Source organism: Hyperolius riggenbachi, chromosome 6, assembly GCF_040937935.1.
Source record: "Hyperolius riggenbachi isolate aHypRig1 chromosome 6, aHypRig1.pri, whole genome shotgun sequence".
In the NCBI taxonomy this organism is placed as follows: Eukaryota; Metazoa; Chordata; class Amphibia; order Anura; family Hyperoliidae; genus Hyperolius; species Hyperolius riggenbachi.
Window position 1 is genome coordinate 366,938,243 of NC_090651.1, and position 16,563 is coordinate 366,954,805.

Sequence of the window (16,563 nt, forward strand, 5' to 3'; positions counted from 1 at the left end):
GCAAGCAGTTCTAAGGGCCCGTTTCCACTGGCAAGGATTCCCTGCCGAATCCGCAGAGTTTCCCCGCAGGCAAATCACACGGGGAAACTCTGCCATAGGGTAGAATGGCGCCGCCGGCCAAATCGCTTGTGCTAGCAATTCACCCGACATTGTCATCCAAAATGGTGCAGGAGGCTGCGAATGCCATAGCCATGTATGGCACGGCCGATGGGATTCGTCTGTGTATCCGCACACCAGGAAGTGACGCCGCGAGTCTCGCAGACGCACGGCGTCACAAGTGGAAACGGGCCCTGAGAGTTTGACAGACATGTCACTGCCTATCAACCATCTGTGGAAAAGAGGCCTAAACTTACAAGAGGGGTGAATTAAAGTGTATTGGAGGGGAACATTAGTGTGGTGTAAGATTTCAGCTGTGTAAGGGGGGGGGGGGGGGGTGTATGTAGATTAGTGGCCACTCCTACAAGTTGGGGGCTGTGAAGTGTGGGAAACTCCCACAGGATGTGACCAGCTGAGGGAGGAGGATATGACATCATAAGTAGGCGTCCTCCAGGTCCTTACTCTCAGATTTACCACTCCTTGCTTGATTGGATTTAATATACTGTATGTATGTATAGGGAGGCACATAGGGATTGTACGTGGAAATGCTGTATAATGAGATCTAATTGCCAGTCTTCCGGTTAGCTTTGAATCCTCACCTTTCTGGTGGTCTCCGATCATACTGTAGCGGGGAAAGCCTGGGATCCGGGGGTCCGGCCCTAGGAGGAGGCCATCTTTCACCCACTGCACTATGCCCGACACGCGTTCCACCTCGCAGAGAAGGACCTTGGCGTCTCCCCGGACCACCGTAACATTGTCAGGCTGAACCCGGAACACCTGCTGCTGGGACCAGACACCTGCGGAGCATAAGAACAGTTACATCACTGCAGCTGTTTCCTGATGTGTAGAGTGTAAGCTACAACAATCTATTGTTATCTCACTATTATAAATGTAAATAGTACATTACCCATACCTCCCAACTTTATTAAGATGAGAAACAAGAACACTTAAGCCACGCCCCTGCCACACGCCTGATCACACCCTAGCCACGCCCCTAGTCACGCATACCATAAATATTTCATAAGAAAAATATGTTGCTTTTTAATTCAAACCACACTGGTCCTTTCTGTCCTGATTCATTTTCCTTCGTAGTAACCTTTTACAATTAGTAATATATCAATTTAAAGGATGGGAATAAAGTTTAGAGTCAATCAAACACTTTTTTTTTACTAGAGAAATATATATATTTACATAGAAAGAGGGACAAAGTCCTGAAAGAGTAACAAATGAGGAGGGACAGAGGGACTTTCCCTCCAAAAGAGGGACAGTTGGGAGCTATGCATTACCTGGAATAACATATAGGATACTTTTTATCCCCATAACCAAAAAGTGGGTGGAGACATACAAATTTCACTGGGAAAATGTAAACTGCAGCCATTCTTACACTGCTAATGGTAGGGTTCTCAAACTTTGCACAGTTGGTTACTGGGTGACTGTGATTAATATTCAGAAAAGTGAATGGAGGCTACAAAGGCCAATCAAAATTCACCTATTTATTTTCAAGGGGAATATTTACATTGCTGCCATTCTTGCACTGTTAGGGCCGGTTCACACGGACGGCAGGCGGCATTGGGGCGGCCAGGAAGTCGCGTCGTCCTGTGACGTCCCGTTCGGTGGCGGCGGTACAGAGATCGTCGCGATCGGCGTTTCTCGTCCCCGCAAGGGGACATGAAGACGCGCCGGCTAGCCGTCCCTAGATGTTGCATGCGGCTTCTAGGGACGGCCGAAACGATGCGTTAAATCGGGATCAGAACGCCGCGTTTATGCAATCGACGGTAATCGACGGTAACCGCGCAATGCTAAACGCTCCTATTCACTTGAATGGGAGAGTTTAGCCGATGGGTCCCGAACGCTTGACGGTAGACGCCGCCAAGCGTCCGTGTGAACCGGCCCTTAATGGCACAAGCCTCAAACCTGGTACAGTTGATCATTGGGTGACTGGGGTTCAAATTCAGAAAAGGGGGTGGAGCCACAAACAGCCAATCAGATTTGTTTCATTTCAGTGCAAATTATTGATGCCAAAGTCCACAAAGCTCACAAACTTGGTCATTGAGTAATTGTGTGTTAGGGTTAGAAAAAGTGGGCAGAGCCAACATCAGGCAATGAGCCAAATACATACCCGGGCACGCCAGGTCATCAGCTAGTAACCAATAAATATTCTTAGCTCTGGTACAGCTGTACCCACTACTAATCTTATGCACATTGTGTTTCTAAAAATATTTCCTACCCCACCCCACCCACCCTTCCACTGTGCAGGGTCGGTTCAAGTAAAAATTGGGCCCTAGGGCAAAATTAGCTGGTGACCCTCCCCCAATCACCTCCCAACTTAACAGACTCTACAGAGTCCCTGGGGAGCAACAGTTAAGGTGGGGGAGGGACACCGTGGGGGCCCCTACAGGCTCTGGGGCCCTGGCGCAATTGCCCATTTTTTCTATGGTAGCTCCGGCCCTGCCACTGTGATATTATTATGCACTGAAAAGACAGCAGGAAGGTCTAGCTTAACTTTTCTGACATACAACCAACCTGAAAACATGAGTTCCTAAAGACTTAAAGGACAGATGCGAGGAGAGAAAAAAGATCTACTTACCCGGGGCTGCCTCCAGCCCCTGGCAGCCTATGTGTCCCTTGCCACAGCTCTGCTTCCAGCCGCTGGCCCAGGGTCCCCTCCGTTACAGCTGCCGAACGACATTTACTGTGCATCCGCGCGGCCGTGCTGCTAGTGATTTCGCTCATATGGCCTGGAGTGTTCGGCACAGGCGCAGAACTACTACGCCTGCGCAGAATGCTCTAGACCACATGAGCGCAATCACGAGCAGCGAGCTCGCACAAGCGCAGGAGATGCCAACCTGGCGAGGTTGGCATCCACAACAGAAAGGGCCCTGGGCCATCCCTTTAAACCAGGGGTCAGGAACATGTTTGGCAGAGAGAGCCATAAACGCCACAGATTTTAAAATGTAATTCTGTGGGAGCCATACAATATGTTTCAAACTGACACAGTGCGCATGCGCAGCAGAGGGCTCACGTCCCTGTTGCCATGGGGATGTGTATACAGTTCATATTCCGAGCAGCGGAAGTGTCAGACACGTCTTCAGCTTCTCTTTCTCTTTCTCTTTCAGCAACATTAGCAATGTCCATGAGAGCCAGACAGGAGAAATACCGACTAAAGGTGGCCATACACTGGCCCGATTTGCGGCAGTTTCGACAGCAGATTCGATCACTGGGATCGAATCTGCTGCCAATCGTTCGCGCAACACGCACCCGCCGATCCGATTTCCTCCCGAAATCGGATCGGTCCGTCGATCGCGCCGTGCGGGAAATTACCCTCGATCGCCCGCGGGTAGGGAGCGCGTCGCTAGCGGCGGCCGATCCGATCAGGTATACATTACCTGAGGCTGGCTCCCGGGCATCCCGTCCGTCACTGCTCCCGTCATGGCACCTCCGGCATCCTCGTATAACTTCCGCTGTCATGCCAGTGACAGCGGAAGTACAACTAGAGGGCGCTCTATTTGAACTTCCGCTGTCACTGGTGTGATAGCTTAAGTTCTATGCGGATGCCGGAGCCGGAGGTGCCACATGACGGGGACATCACGCCCGGGAGCCAGCCTCAGGTAATGTATACCGGCGGGGGGAGCGGCGGCAGCACCACCACAACAGATTGTGATCGGTTTCAGGCTGAAATCGATTCACAATCTGTTTGCAGGAAAGGCAGCCATACGATCCCTCTCTGATCAGATTCGATCAGATAGGGATCTGTCAGCTGGTCGATCTGATGGCACATCGACCAGTGTATGGCTGCCTTAACAGCTTGTACAATTTGCTTGCTGACTTGGGGGTTAATTCACTTTGTAGGTCAAGATCCCTGCACTTTGGCCCAGTAGGCTGCACGTCAAGTAACAGACAGCCTATTGGGCCAATCAAAGTGCAGGGATCTCATCCTACAAAGTCACTGGACCTGACAGGGCCCAGAGTGGGACAGTTGGAGCAGCTTTGGGGGAAGCGTGAGTAAGTTAGTAGTGCATGCGACAGCAGTAGTGTGCCTACTCTGAAAATGTTACTTGTGCTACCACACTAAGCTGTGCTGCTTGAGCAGTGTAGCTTAGTGAATCAACCCCTACTGATTTGTCTGTGAGCCATATGTAGCCATCCAAAGAGCCACATCTGGCTCCCGAGCCATACATAGGTTCCCTACCCCTGCTTTAAAGGGAACCTGAAGTGATAGGAATACAGAAAGAAATGGACATCTGTATTCTCGAATACTGCTCCAAAAAAAAGCAACATCAATCTATGCCATGCACTGATGAGATCACATTGGCTCACAGTGATTACACGGTCAGGAGCCAATTAAATCGTCTCCTGACCGACTTACTTAGCTCTGCTGTCGTATGAACAGCAAGGTGAGTATGCTTCAGCGGCAGGAGAGCGGCGCAAGCAGTGTAAGCGACGGGTCAGTGCGGCGTGATGTCTGTGAGCCAGACTGTTGGTACTGAGGCGTTTAAGGCAGAGGCAGACATTTAGCCTTTTGTGTGCTGAAAATGGCACAGTGGTTTGTTTTCAGAAGAAAACGCCAGAAATTTGTGTTAATAACTGTAGCGAGAGGGACATGGAGGCTGCCATATTTATTTCCTTTTAAGCAATACCAGTTGCCTGGCAGCCCTGCTGATCCTCTGCCTCTAATACTTTCAGCCATAGACCCTGAACAAGCATGCAGCAGATCAGGTGTTTCTGACATTATTGTCAGATCTGACTAGATTAGCTGCATGCTTGTTTCTGGTGTGGTTCAGACACTACTGCAGCCAAGTAGATCTGCAGGGCAACTGGTATTGTTTAAAAGGGAAAAAATATGGCAGCCTCCATAAGTCTCACACCTTGGGTTCCCTTTAAGCCTTGATGTACAAAATGCATCTCATGGGGTCTTGCAGCTTTTCTTTTTTTCCCCCTAAAAAATATGTTTACAGCATCATACAAGCAAAAAAGAGAAAGAAAGCATCCAAACTACATCACTCTTCAGAGATGTCACCAGGGTAGAGCTTTTGTCACATTTTTTGGTACTTTTTTTCGTTTGTTTTTTTGCTTGACAGATGTTTGACACGTTGGACACATAAGGTGAGAAAACACAAGAAGCCATTGTACCTCGCTGGGGAGAAGTGCAAAGATTTTTATTCCTTGAACTCTAGGAAAGGTCATTGGATTCAGCTCTCAACAGGAATAATATCTATAATTTATACTCTTTAACAAGAATTCCCTCCACAAGTTACCAGCTGCACAAGATTTTAAGTGGAACTAAACTCAGAATTTCCCCTCTGTTCTAAAAGATCAGACACAGCATGGTGGCCTTAACCCTCCTGGCGGTTTGCTAAAAATCCGCCAGGGGGCAGCAAATTTTTTTTTTTTTTTAAATTTCTTTTTCATGTAGCGAGACAAGGCTGCTCAGCGGCATCACCCCAGCCCCTCCGATCGCCTCAGGCGATCGGAGATAAGGAGATCTCGTTCAAAGAACGGGATCTCCTGGAGGGCTTCCCCCGTGATGTCACCGACGTCATCGACGTCAAAGGGGACTCCGATCCACCCCACAGCGCTGCCTGGTGTCGATTGGCCAGGCAGCGCACGGGGCCTGGGGGGGGGGGTGGCGGCCGCGGCGCGACGAATAGCGGCGGATCGGCGGGTAGCGGTGGCGATGGCATTGCACACGTATCTAGCAAAGTGCTAGCTGCGTGTAGCAAAAAAAAAATTATGCAAATCGGCCCAGCGGGGCCTGAGCGGTGCCTTCCGCCAGGGAGGTTAATGGAGAAAAAAACATGATTATGTACTCTGTAAAATGCTGCAAAAGATGTCAGTGCTAGTCAACCTTGTGTATAAGTCGACTCCAATATTCAACCCTCTTAAAGGGACTCCGAGCAGTGCAGAAACTATGGAAAGATGCACATCATTTTAAAGCTCTCTTTCTCCTCTTTCCAATGATATATAAACCACCACCCTACGTCTTTTAGTTTTCGCTATTTTCGCGATTGAAATTGCCGCGGCCACGATTTCGATCGCGAAAATAGAGAAAACTAAAAGGTGTAGGGCAACGATTTAGGTGTCGTCAGAAAGAGGAGAAAGAGAGCTTTAAAATGATATCCATCAAGCCATAGTTATATTGTATTACACAGGACGACACTTTCCCCAGTGTCAGCAGCTCCATTCTGCTGAATGCAGCTGCTGACTTTGACAAAAAGTCGCCCTGTGTAATACAATATAACTATGGCTTGATGGATATCATTTTAAAGCTATCTTTCTCCTCTTTCTGACGACACCTAAATCATTGCCCTACGCCTTTTAGTTTTCTCTATTTTCGCGATCGAAATCGCAGCCGTGGCAAATTCAATCGCGAAAATAGCGAAAACTAAAAGGCGTAGGGTGGCGGTTTATATATCATTGGAAAGAGGAGAAAGAGAGCTTTAAAATGATGTGCATCTTTCCATAGTTTCTGCACTGCTCGGAGTCCCTTTAAGCTGGAATTTTTTACTGGCTGAAGTATAAGTCTACCCAGTAAAGTTAATGGCTGCATTTGGGGACCAGGAGGGTTTAATGTCTGCACTGCATACAGTATTGCAGCCATTAACTCCTCCTCTACCTTAAATGCAGCCAATACCTCCTCCAGGGCCCAAATGCTGCAAATATTCACTCCCCCCCCCCCCCCCCCAATCTCCTGCAGCCCAGTATTTCCCTCTGCCCCTATTTTCAGACCTCTGCTTTCTTGGCATTTTCTTTATCATCAAAGCGTAACTTACCACTGGGTACATTGCTGCAAATGTGAATGTCACTATCACTAATAGCACACATTACTCAGTGTGCTCAGTGTTGTCAGTGACTCGTGTATAAGCCGACCCCTATACTTTTATTAAGTGAGTTGTACCTACATTTCTAGACTTATACTCGAGTATATACAGTAAATACATAATAATAATATGATAGAACATTAGGCTATTGTCAGGAACCGGCCCCGCGGCAAGCCTGCAGATACGGTTCCCGACTGCGGGTTTGACCAGATCGAGAGGGAAGCAGCCTTAGTCAAGCTACAACAAGGCTGTCGCCCCTCAAAGCACTTCTCACTGCCACCACTAGCTGCCGCTAGACACTTCCACGATTCCCACTCTGTTGTCGAGTGATCTGTACGCAATCCGCGTTTTCGTATTCGGGTCAGCTTTGCGCTTTAGGCCGAATAAGGGAACGCAACGCACACACACACACAGTACAATCGTACAGTAGCAAGGCACAATCAGGCACTAAATTTGTAACATAAATTACACTGCAGTCTCTCTAGGCTATGAGCGTTGGCTTAGTACAGCAGAAGTCAAAGTTATTAAATAACGATTTAATATTCCAGAAAAAAGTGGAACAATGCAGAAAATAATATATACACAAGATTTACAAAAAACAAAGTAAAAAGTGCAAAATAAAAGTTACAAATATACACGACAGGACAGTTTGCTTAAAATAAAATGGGAATAAACGTTACCGGCATATAGATCTGAGCGTTGTTTGCGGGAGAACGCAGCTTCTGGTCAGGAACCAGGTTAGTCCTAGCGGTTTGCTTTCTCTAAAGAACTACAAGTTGTGACGATCCTAGGCCACTTATAAAGTCCGATGTTTGGACCGGGGGTATTTAATGTTCAGTCCCAAAACAAATGCAATTTCCCCAGGTGTGACGTGTGTCATATCCTTTCTGTGATATGCAACTTCACACAGCTTTCCTGTTTTAGCTTCCCACTGTCCAGACTCAATGAGTCCGGATTGTATATTTGGTCAACAGGTAGCTGTTTACATGAATACAAGGTTCAAAGCAATGCAACACCTTTTCAGGATGCAGGACAAAAGCGGAGGTTGTTATGTAATTACCTGTTTCCTTGTTATGGCACTCTAGACTTCTGTACTACAAGTTACAGGTGAGAAAGCAAAGTACATATATGAGACAGTATTTCATAGCAGATCAAAGATAAGGACCTGACTGGCTATTGACTAATTAGCCATCTTTTAATCAGAGGCTAGGTAGACAGTCCCTAATTGAATGTCTAGGTTCATTTGCCTATCCAACGTAATTGATCTGTTCAAATGCAGACAATGGTAGCGTCTCCTGCTTTGCAGAGTTAATTTACATTTACATAAGGAACTCCATGAAGCCCGCTGGCAGACTGGCATACATACACATCCGACAGAATACACAGCAGACATAAAAATGGGAAAATATGGCTTCTGTATTATCCCAACATCATAACTAGCTGCGATATCATGACATCTATGACTATAGTAGGATTAGACTTTAAGCTCCTCTGAGGACAGTCAGTGACATGACTATGTACTCTGTAAAGCGCTGCAGAAGATGTCAGTGCTATATAAATACATAAAATTAATAATAAAATATTTCCAGCTGCTGAAAAGTTCCAATGCCATGTGCTGCCCCTTCCCCACATCAGTTTTCAAACACCGCCCCTTACTAACCTCTGAGCAGGCCAATGCAGATAGTCAGGAGGACAGTCACCGAAGCCATGTTGTCCTGTGAGCTGTCCTGTGACCTGAAACCTGCAAAAACAGAATTATAGAATCTCACATCAGTAACAAACCTTAAAAATGAAACAGTTTAAGCGACAATGGTCAGAGTCAATTTTAGGTTACATGGGCCCTGGGCAAAATTGAATAGGGGGCCCCCTAGCCCTATCCCCCAGTTAGCTCTATTAGGTGGCCTTTGTGCTGACTTCTCTCACATGTAGCAGTATTAGGTGTTCTCCCCCCTCCCCCGATAGCAGTATAAGGTGTTTGTGCAACCCCCATACAGCAGTATTAGGCTGCCTTTATCCCCTTAACCCCTCTCCAGGACGTGGTACAACTTAGGGCTCATTTCCACTGCGTGCAGCCTTCTGCACCACGCCTTCTTTTGCATGCGATTTGCATGTAATGAAGATCAATGAATGCGAATTCTTTAATGCGAAAGATGCCCCCGTTTTGCCATCTAGCATGCTTCTTCCTGTTTCCTGTGTAGTTACAGTGATGTGATGTTGCTATGGAGATTAATGATCGGTTGTGAAAATATGCACTCCAAACGCACATAAAACGCATGCACTTTCACTAATCTGCCTTAAAAGCCCAGAGTGGTTTATTCGCTTTTTATCAGTGGCGTCAACTACTACATCTACAGTTGCAGGGGCGTAACAATAGACCCTGCAAGGGATGCAGCTGCAGGGGGCCCAGAAGCCACAGGGGGCCCCATCCTGAGAGACTGACAACTAAGGGCAAGGAGAGAAAAAGCTTTCTGCTCTCTGCACAATTGTTCTAATGACTGCATCTGCTCAGCCACTGATAACAAATCATACAAAGTTTTGTAGACAAGGATTTGTAGACAGTCCCTATGCGATTTCAGGTTTAAGATTGGCACACCTTACCGTGTGTAGTCTGGGTGCTCAGTCTCGATGCGAAGTCAACATCAATCCAATTTCAATGATACAAGGTCGACAGGCACACCATGTCAATTCTCCAAGCAAGTTTATTGTTTGCACAGCATTAGAGATGGGCCGAACGGTTCGCCGGCGAACGGTTCCCGGCGAACTTCGGTGGTTCGCGTTCGCCTCCTGCAGGCGAACGTTTCCGGAAGTTCGGTTCGCCCCACAATGCACCATGAGGGTCAACTTTGACCCTCTACATCACAGTCAGCAGGCCCAGTGTAGCCAATTAGGCTACACTAGCCCCTGGAGCCCCACCCCCCTTATATAAGGCAGGCAGCGGCGGCCATTACGGCCACTCGTGTGCCTGCATTAGAGAGAGTAGGGCGAGCTGCTGTCTGTCTCTCATAGGGAAAGATTAGTTAGGCTTAGCTTTTCCTGGCTGCATACCTGTTCAGTGATCCTGCCACTGCATACCTGTTCTGTGAACCCACCCACCACTGCATACCTGTTCAGTGATCCTGCCACTGCATACCTGTTCTGTGAACCCACCCACCACTGCATACCTGTTCAGTGATCCTGCCACTGCATACCTGTTCTGTGAACCCACCACTGCATACCTGTTCTGTGAACCCACCCACCACTGCATACCTGTTCAGTGATCCTGCCACTGCATACCTGTTCTGTGAACCCACCCACCACTGCATACCTGTTCAGTGATCCTGCCACTGCATACCTGTTCTGTGAACCCACCACTGCATACCTGTTCTGTGAACCCACCACTGCATACCTGTTCTGTTCAGTGGACCCGCCACTGTATACCTGTTTAGTGAACCCGCCACTGCATACCTGTTCTGTTCAGTGAACCCGCCACTGCATACCTGTTCTGTTCAGTGAACAGTTTGGTGTGTCAGTGTGAAGCAGTACCTTAATTACACTACCTGATTGATGTATACACATGCAAGATGTTTTAAAGCACTTTAGGCCTGTCATTTAGCATTCAATATGATTTCTGTCCTTAAAACGCTGCTTTGCGTCAAATCCAGATTTTTCCCCGGGACTTTTGGCATGTATCCCACTCCGCCATGCCCCCCTCCAGGTGTTAGACCCCTTGAAACATCTTTTCCATCACTTTTGTGGCCAGCATAATTTTTTTTTCAAAGTTCGCATCCCCATTGAAGTCTATTGCGGTTCGCGAACTTTAACGCGAACCGAACCTTCCGCGGAAGTTCGCGAACCCGGTTCGCGAACCTAAAATCAGAGGTTCGGCCCAACTCTACACAGCATGACAATTGTTCGGGGCCGCGGAGGGTCCCCTTCATCAGATAAAGTGCAGACACTGTCTGCACTTTATCTGATGAAGGGGACCCTCCGCGGCCCCGAAACAATTGTCATGCTGTGCAAACAATAAACTTGCTTGGAGAATTGACATGGTGTGCCAGTCGACCTTGTATCATTGTAGACAGTCCCTATTCAGTGTGCAGGGGGAGCCGGGAGGAGGTCCCATTCAAAGTTTTGCAGGGGGGGTGATTTCTAGTTACGCCCCTGTACAATTGTATTGATGTCTCCCACTGTAAGTAAGGATCCTTTGTGCATTTTACGTGCAGCAGACAGAACCTCTTTAGTATATTTGTGCATCATGTGCATGGTTCTGATTGAGTGCAGAAAGGTTACCCAGTGTCAGTGGTTTGCTATTTAGTTCAGTTACTAGTATGATATATCTATCTCGGGGGTGTACACAGACCTGTATGAGAGCGAGGTCGCATTCACAGCGCCACATTGCGGAGCTGCTTTATAAAGTCTTATAACGGAGCTTATCGCACCGCAATGCTATGAAAATGATGCGTTGCGGCAACTCACTGCCTACAGTGCGTTACCTCTAAGCGCAGACACATTGCGAATGTCGCATTAACCTCCCTGGTGTTCTATTAAAGATCGCCAGGGGGCAGCGCAGCGCTATTTTTTTAATATTTTTTTTTCAATCATGTAGCTAGCCTAGCGCTAGCTACATGATGCCCCCCTCCCTTCCGCATCCCTCCCACCCCTCCAATCGCCGCCGTTCTGACCGGGATTTCCTTTAGGGCTTCCCCTGTCGCCATGGCGACGATCGTGATGACGTCATCGACGTCATTGGGAGTCCCAATCCACCCCTCAGCGCTGCCTGGCACTGATTGGCCAGGCTGCGCAGGGGTCTCGGGAGGGGGGGGGCCCTTACGTGGCGGGTAGCGTAGCATCGGCGGCGAGTGGCTGCGATCGTATACAACACGCAGCAAGCAAAGTGCTTGCTGCGTGTTTTAAAAAAACAATTATGAAAATCGGCCCAGCGAGGCCTGAGCAGCGTCCTCCGGCGGTAATGGACGTAATAACGCGTCCATACCGCTAAGGAGGTTAAACCGCTACATCCCACTGTGAATATGCCCTCAAAGCAATTAGTGGCAAGTGTTATCTGCCAATTCTGGTTATGCAAAGTTTTGCATATATTTTCGTAATCATGGCCATACGTAATTATGATTTGGACATTCAACTGATTTTGCGTAATCCATTTGTAATTTTGTGTCATTTTTGCGTAATTTTGTGCCGATTTTAGCGGTTGTTAGCAAAGCCTCTATACATGCTATTATCACCAAAATTGCTAGGTAGGTTAAAAAAATGCAAAGGGAAATGGTTTTTATACTCAGAACAACAACAGTTAATCTACTTAGGTCTATCTGGATGGATATATCCCTGCAGATAGCCTGCCCTGCTGCCGCGCGCGCTCCCGCCACCTTCCGTTAGCCCCGAGATCAATGAATGGGAACATGCTTCCCATTCATTAATCTAAGTCCCTGGCAGAAATAAACGACTGCCTCTTATCAGAGCCCGCGGTCTTTCTGCGCAAAAAAAAAGTTTCCTGTCCTCTTTATGGTTACTGGAAGCGAGAGCGTTCACTTCCAGGACAAAAAATGTTTTTTTCACTGTGGCCAACTTGTGGCCAAATAGTAAAACTACATCCACATACATTTTTTAGTAAATAAACACATATTATTACATCTAAAATTAACTGTTAACCTCCCACACCAAAAATTACCCCAAAAAAATGTTTAATTAAAAAAAAAAAATTACAATTAAAAAATAAATAAATAGTTACCTAAGGGTCTGAACTTTTTTAATATCCATGTCAAGAGAGTATATTACTATATTTTTTTAATTATAAGCTTGTAAATAGTGTTGGACGTAAATTTAAAAATATACCTTTATTTCCAAATAAAATATTGGCGCCATACATTATGATAGGGACATAATTTAAATGGCGTAATAACCGGGAAATGGGCACATAAAATACACGAGTTTTTGTTACAGTAGCATATATTAATTTCAAACTAAAATGGCCAAAAACTGAGAAATAATGAATTTTTTCCATTTCTGTAACTAAAAAAACTCCCCTGGGGGGCAATCACCTCGGATGGGGGAAACCTCCAGATCCTATTGAGGCTTCCTCCGTCCTCCTCGGTCTCACGGCGGCAGCAAAAATCCTCCCGGAGCAGCGGTGATGTAAATATTTACCTTCCTGTCTCCAGCGCAGGCGCAGTATCCGCTCTCTGCACGGATATAGGCGAAAATAGCCGATCTCCGTCGGGCCACTCTACTGCGCAGGTGCAAGTCTCCTGCGCCTGCACAGTAGAGCGGACCCGACAGAGATCGGCTATTTTCGCCTATCTCCGTGGGAAGAGCGCCCCCGCTGGAGCCAGGGGAGGTAAATATTGCACAGTGTGACAAATTGTCGGCTGTGCGTTCCGGGGGCTGCAGCGAGACCGCCGTGGGACACAGGAGGACGGGGGAAGCCTCGATAGGGTCCAGAGGCTTTCCCCTACTGAGGTGAGTACCCCCCAGGGGAACTTTTTTCAGTGCAGGTTTTCTTTAATCTTCCTGTTAAAATGGATTTAGAATAAAATAATTCTTAGCAAAATGCACCACCCAAAGAAAGCCTAATTAGTGGCGGAAAAAACAAGATATAGATCATTTCAGTGTGATAAGTAGTGATAAAGTTATAGGCAAATGAATGTGAGGTGAAAGTTGCTCGGATGCTTAAAGAGAATCTGTATTGTTAAAATCGCACAAAAGTAAACATAACAGTGCGTTAGGGGACATCTCCTATTACCCTCTGTCACAATTTCGCCGCTCCCCGCTGCATTAAAAGTGGTTAAAAACAGTTTTAAAAAGTTTGTTTATAAACAAACAAAATGGCCATCTAAACAGGAAGTAGGTTGATGTACAGTATGTCCACACATAGAAAATATATCCATACACAAGCAGGCTGGCTGTATACACCCTTCCTTTTGAATCTCAAGAGATCATTTGTGTGTTTCTTTCCCCCTGCAGCTATCTTCCACTGAAGTGTCAGGCTGTTTCTTCCTGCAGAGTGCAGACAGCTGTGCCTGTATGTAATTCCTCAGTATGTGAAAGCCCAGCCAGCTCAGAGGAGGATTTATCCAGCTTGTAAAAGATAAGAGAGAAGAGAGAAGCTGCCCTAATCTAAATAATACACAGGCAGTGTGCAGAGAGGGGAGTTCATAGCAGAACCACAACACTGAAGAACTTGGCAGCCTTCCAGACACCAGCTGACAAGTCTGACAAGAGAGAGATAAGTTGATTTATAACAGAGATGGTGATAGTAGAACGTGCTGCAGTAAGCCAGAACACATTAGAATAGATTTTGGAACTTGTAGGATGGAAGAAAACCGGATGAAATTTTTGTTACGGAGTCTCTTTAAGGTGAAACAACACTGTAGGCTGAAGTGGTTAAAAAACATTTTTTATTTTAAAAATCGATTTTCTCAAAAACTACAAGATCTTTTTGAAAATATTTTTTGCCTTTCAGCCCCTATTTAAAGTAATTTTGGTGATGATAGCATGTATGGGTGCTTGCTAATAACTGCTCAAATCGGCGCGAAAATGACAAAATTACAGTTCCTGATTACATTTACAAACAAAATTAATTACAATTTTACAAGAAAATTTCACATTACCAATTTGCATTGTAATTGTGAATTACAATGTAAAATTGTGATTATGCCAAATTTTTCCCATCACTAAAAGCATTGTTTTAACTTCCTTTCGCCATAATTACTCCTTTTTTCTTTGGTGAGGCTGAGGCACAAACATATGAGGGAATTTAGGGAGCGTAAATAATGCAGATTTGTCAGCCTGAAGAGTGATTCCTGTATTCCTGTATCCCACCTGCGTGTGCTCTGGATAGCAGGAGGGGAGCAGGGACCCCACACACATTATACTGCGCTCTAAGGGATCGTGCAGACAGAGGACAGACACACTACATAACAGGGAGATTATCCAGCTCTGTGGGCAGATGAACACCAGAGCGGTTCTGGAGTGTTTTAAAACACTTGCAGGGGGAAAACCGCTTGGCTAATGAAAGTGAATGGGCTGGTGCACACCAGAGCGGTTCGGTTTTTCCACAAACGCAAACTCGGGGGCTGCAGCATTTTTTAGATTTCTGAGGTGTTTCTGCCTCAATGTTAAAGTATAGGAAAGTGGAAAACCGCTCTGAAAAATACTAGATCAGAGCAGTTTTCCAGGCGTTTTTGTTACAGAAGCTGTTCAGTAACAGCTTTACTGGAACAATATGTGAAATCTGCTACACAAAAAACGCTCCAAAAACGCTAGCATGTTTAGAAAACCTCTCTAATCATGCCTAGAATCACTCTGAAATCTGCTTCAAAAACCTCTAGCGTTTTGCGGATCTGCTAGCGGTTATTGGTGTGCATTGGGCCTATCAGAGAGAATTGAAAGGTCACTTACCTGCCCTGTGCAGCAGAATCCTGACTCCTCTATCTGCAGAGACTGGATGGAAACATCTTCACTGTCACACCACGCAGGATTCACAGCTCCACCACAAACTGTCTGCAGAGTGATGCTGCGACCTCCCTCCTCCCGGTGTCACCTCCTGATACCGAGGCTGTCTCCTTCCTCCTCTACCTGACTGCAAAGTGATGCTGCGACCCCCCCTCCTCTCGGTGTCACCTCCTGATACCAAGACTGTCTCCTTCCTCCTCTACCTGACTGCAAAGTGATGCTGCGACCCCCCTCCTCCCGGTGTCACCTCCTGATACCGAGACTGTCTCCTTCCTCCTCTACCTGACTGCAAAGTGATGCTGCGACCCCCCTCCTCCCGGTGTCACCTCCTGATACCGAGGCTGTCTCCTTCCTTCTCTACCTGACTGTCTCTCTGTTCCACTCTCTCCAATGCTTTACCTCTCTGCAACTCTCTCCTCTCTGTATAGCTTAGTTGTCTCTCTCCTCACCAGCTTTCTCTCGCTCTCTCCCTGGCCTAGTGTTCCCCAGCTCTCCCTCTCTCTCTCTCTCTTTCTGGCCTAGTGTTCCCCAGCTGTCTCTGCTTCTCTCTCCCTGGCCTAGTGTTCCCCAGCTCTCTCTCTCTCTCTCTCTCTCTCTATGGCCTAGTGTTCCCCAGCTGTCTCTGCTTCTCTCTCTTTCTGGCCTAGTGTTCCCCAGCTGTCTCTGCTTCTCTCTCTTTCTGGCCTAGTGTTCCCCAGCTGTCTCTGCTTCTCTCTCTATGGCCTAGTGTTCCCCAGCTCTCTCTCTCTCTCTCTCTGGCCTAGTGTTCCCCAGCTCTCTCTCTCTCTCTCTGGCCTAGTGTTCCCCAGCTGTCTCTGCTTCTCTCTCTCTCTCTGGCCTAGTGTTCCCCAGCTGTCTCTGCTTCTCTCTCTCTCTCTGGCCTAGTGTTCCCCAGCTCTCTCTCTCTCTCTGGCCTAGTGTTCCCCAGCTGTCTCTGCTTCTCTCTCTCTCTCTGGCCTAGTGTTCCCCAGCTCTCTCTCTCTCTCTCTCTCTCTCTCTCAGGGCCGGGCCGAGGCATAGGCTGGAGAGGCTCCAGCCTCAGGGCGCAGTGTAGGAGGGGGCGCACAATTCATTCAGCTGTCATTCCTAATTGTGTATGAAGCAGAAAGAAATAAGAAAAGGGGATACATAGCAGTGACTGCAAGCCAGATAACTAGATATTAAGGTGTTGGGGAGGTTGTGGGCCCTTTGGCGCCTCTTAGTC

The 16,563-nt window shown here is 47.1% G+C and overlaps 1 protein-coding gene across 1 annotated transcript in view; it reads right to left on the reverse strand.

Moving 5' to 3' along the window:
* NPHS1 (NPHS1 adhesion molecule, nephrin) overlaps nucleotides 1-15,393 on the reverse strand; it is a 104,285-nt gene extending 88,892 nt beyond the window's left edge. The window contains exons 1-3 of the mRNA XM_068241848.1: nucleotides 15,306-15,393; nucleotides 8,575-8,655; nucleotides 696-893 (exon numbers count right to left, since the gene is read on the reverse strand). Of these exons, the coding sequence (XP_068097949.1) occupies nucleotides 696-893; nucleotides 8,575-8,623 (247 nt within the window). The 5' untranslated portion in view covers nucleotides 8,624-8,655; nucleotides 15,306-15,393. The remainder of the gene's footprint in view (nucleotides 1-695; nucleotides 894-8,574; nucleotides 8,656-15,305) is intronic.
* Nucleotides 15,394-16,563: the final 1,170 nt, after the last annotated feature.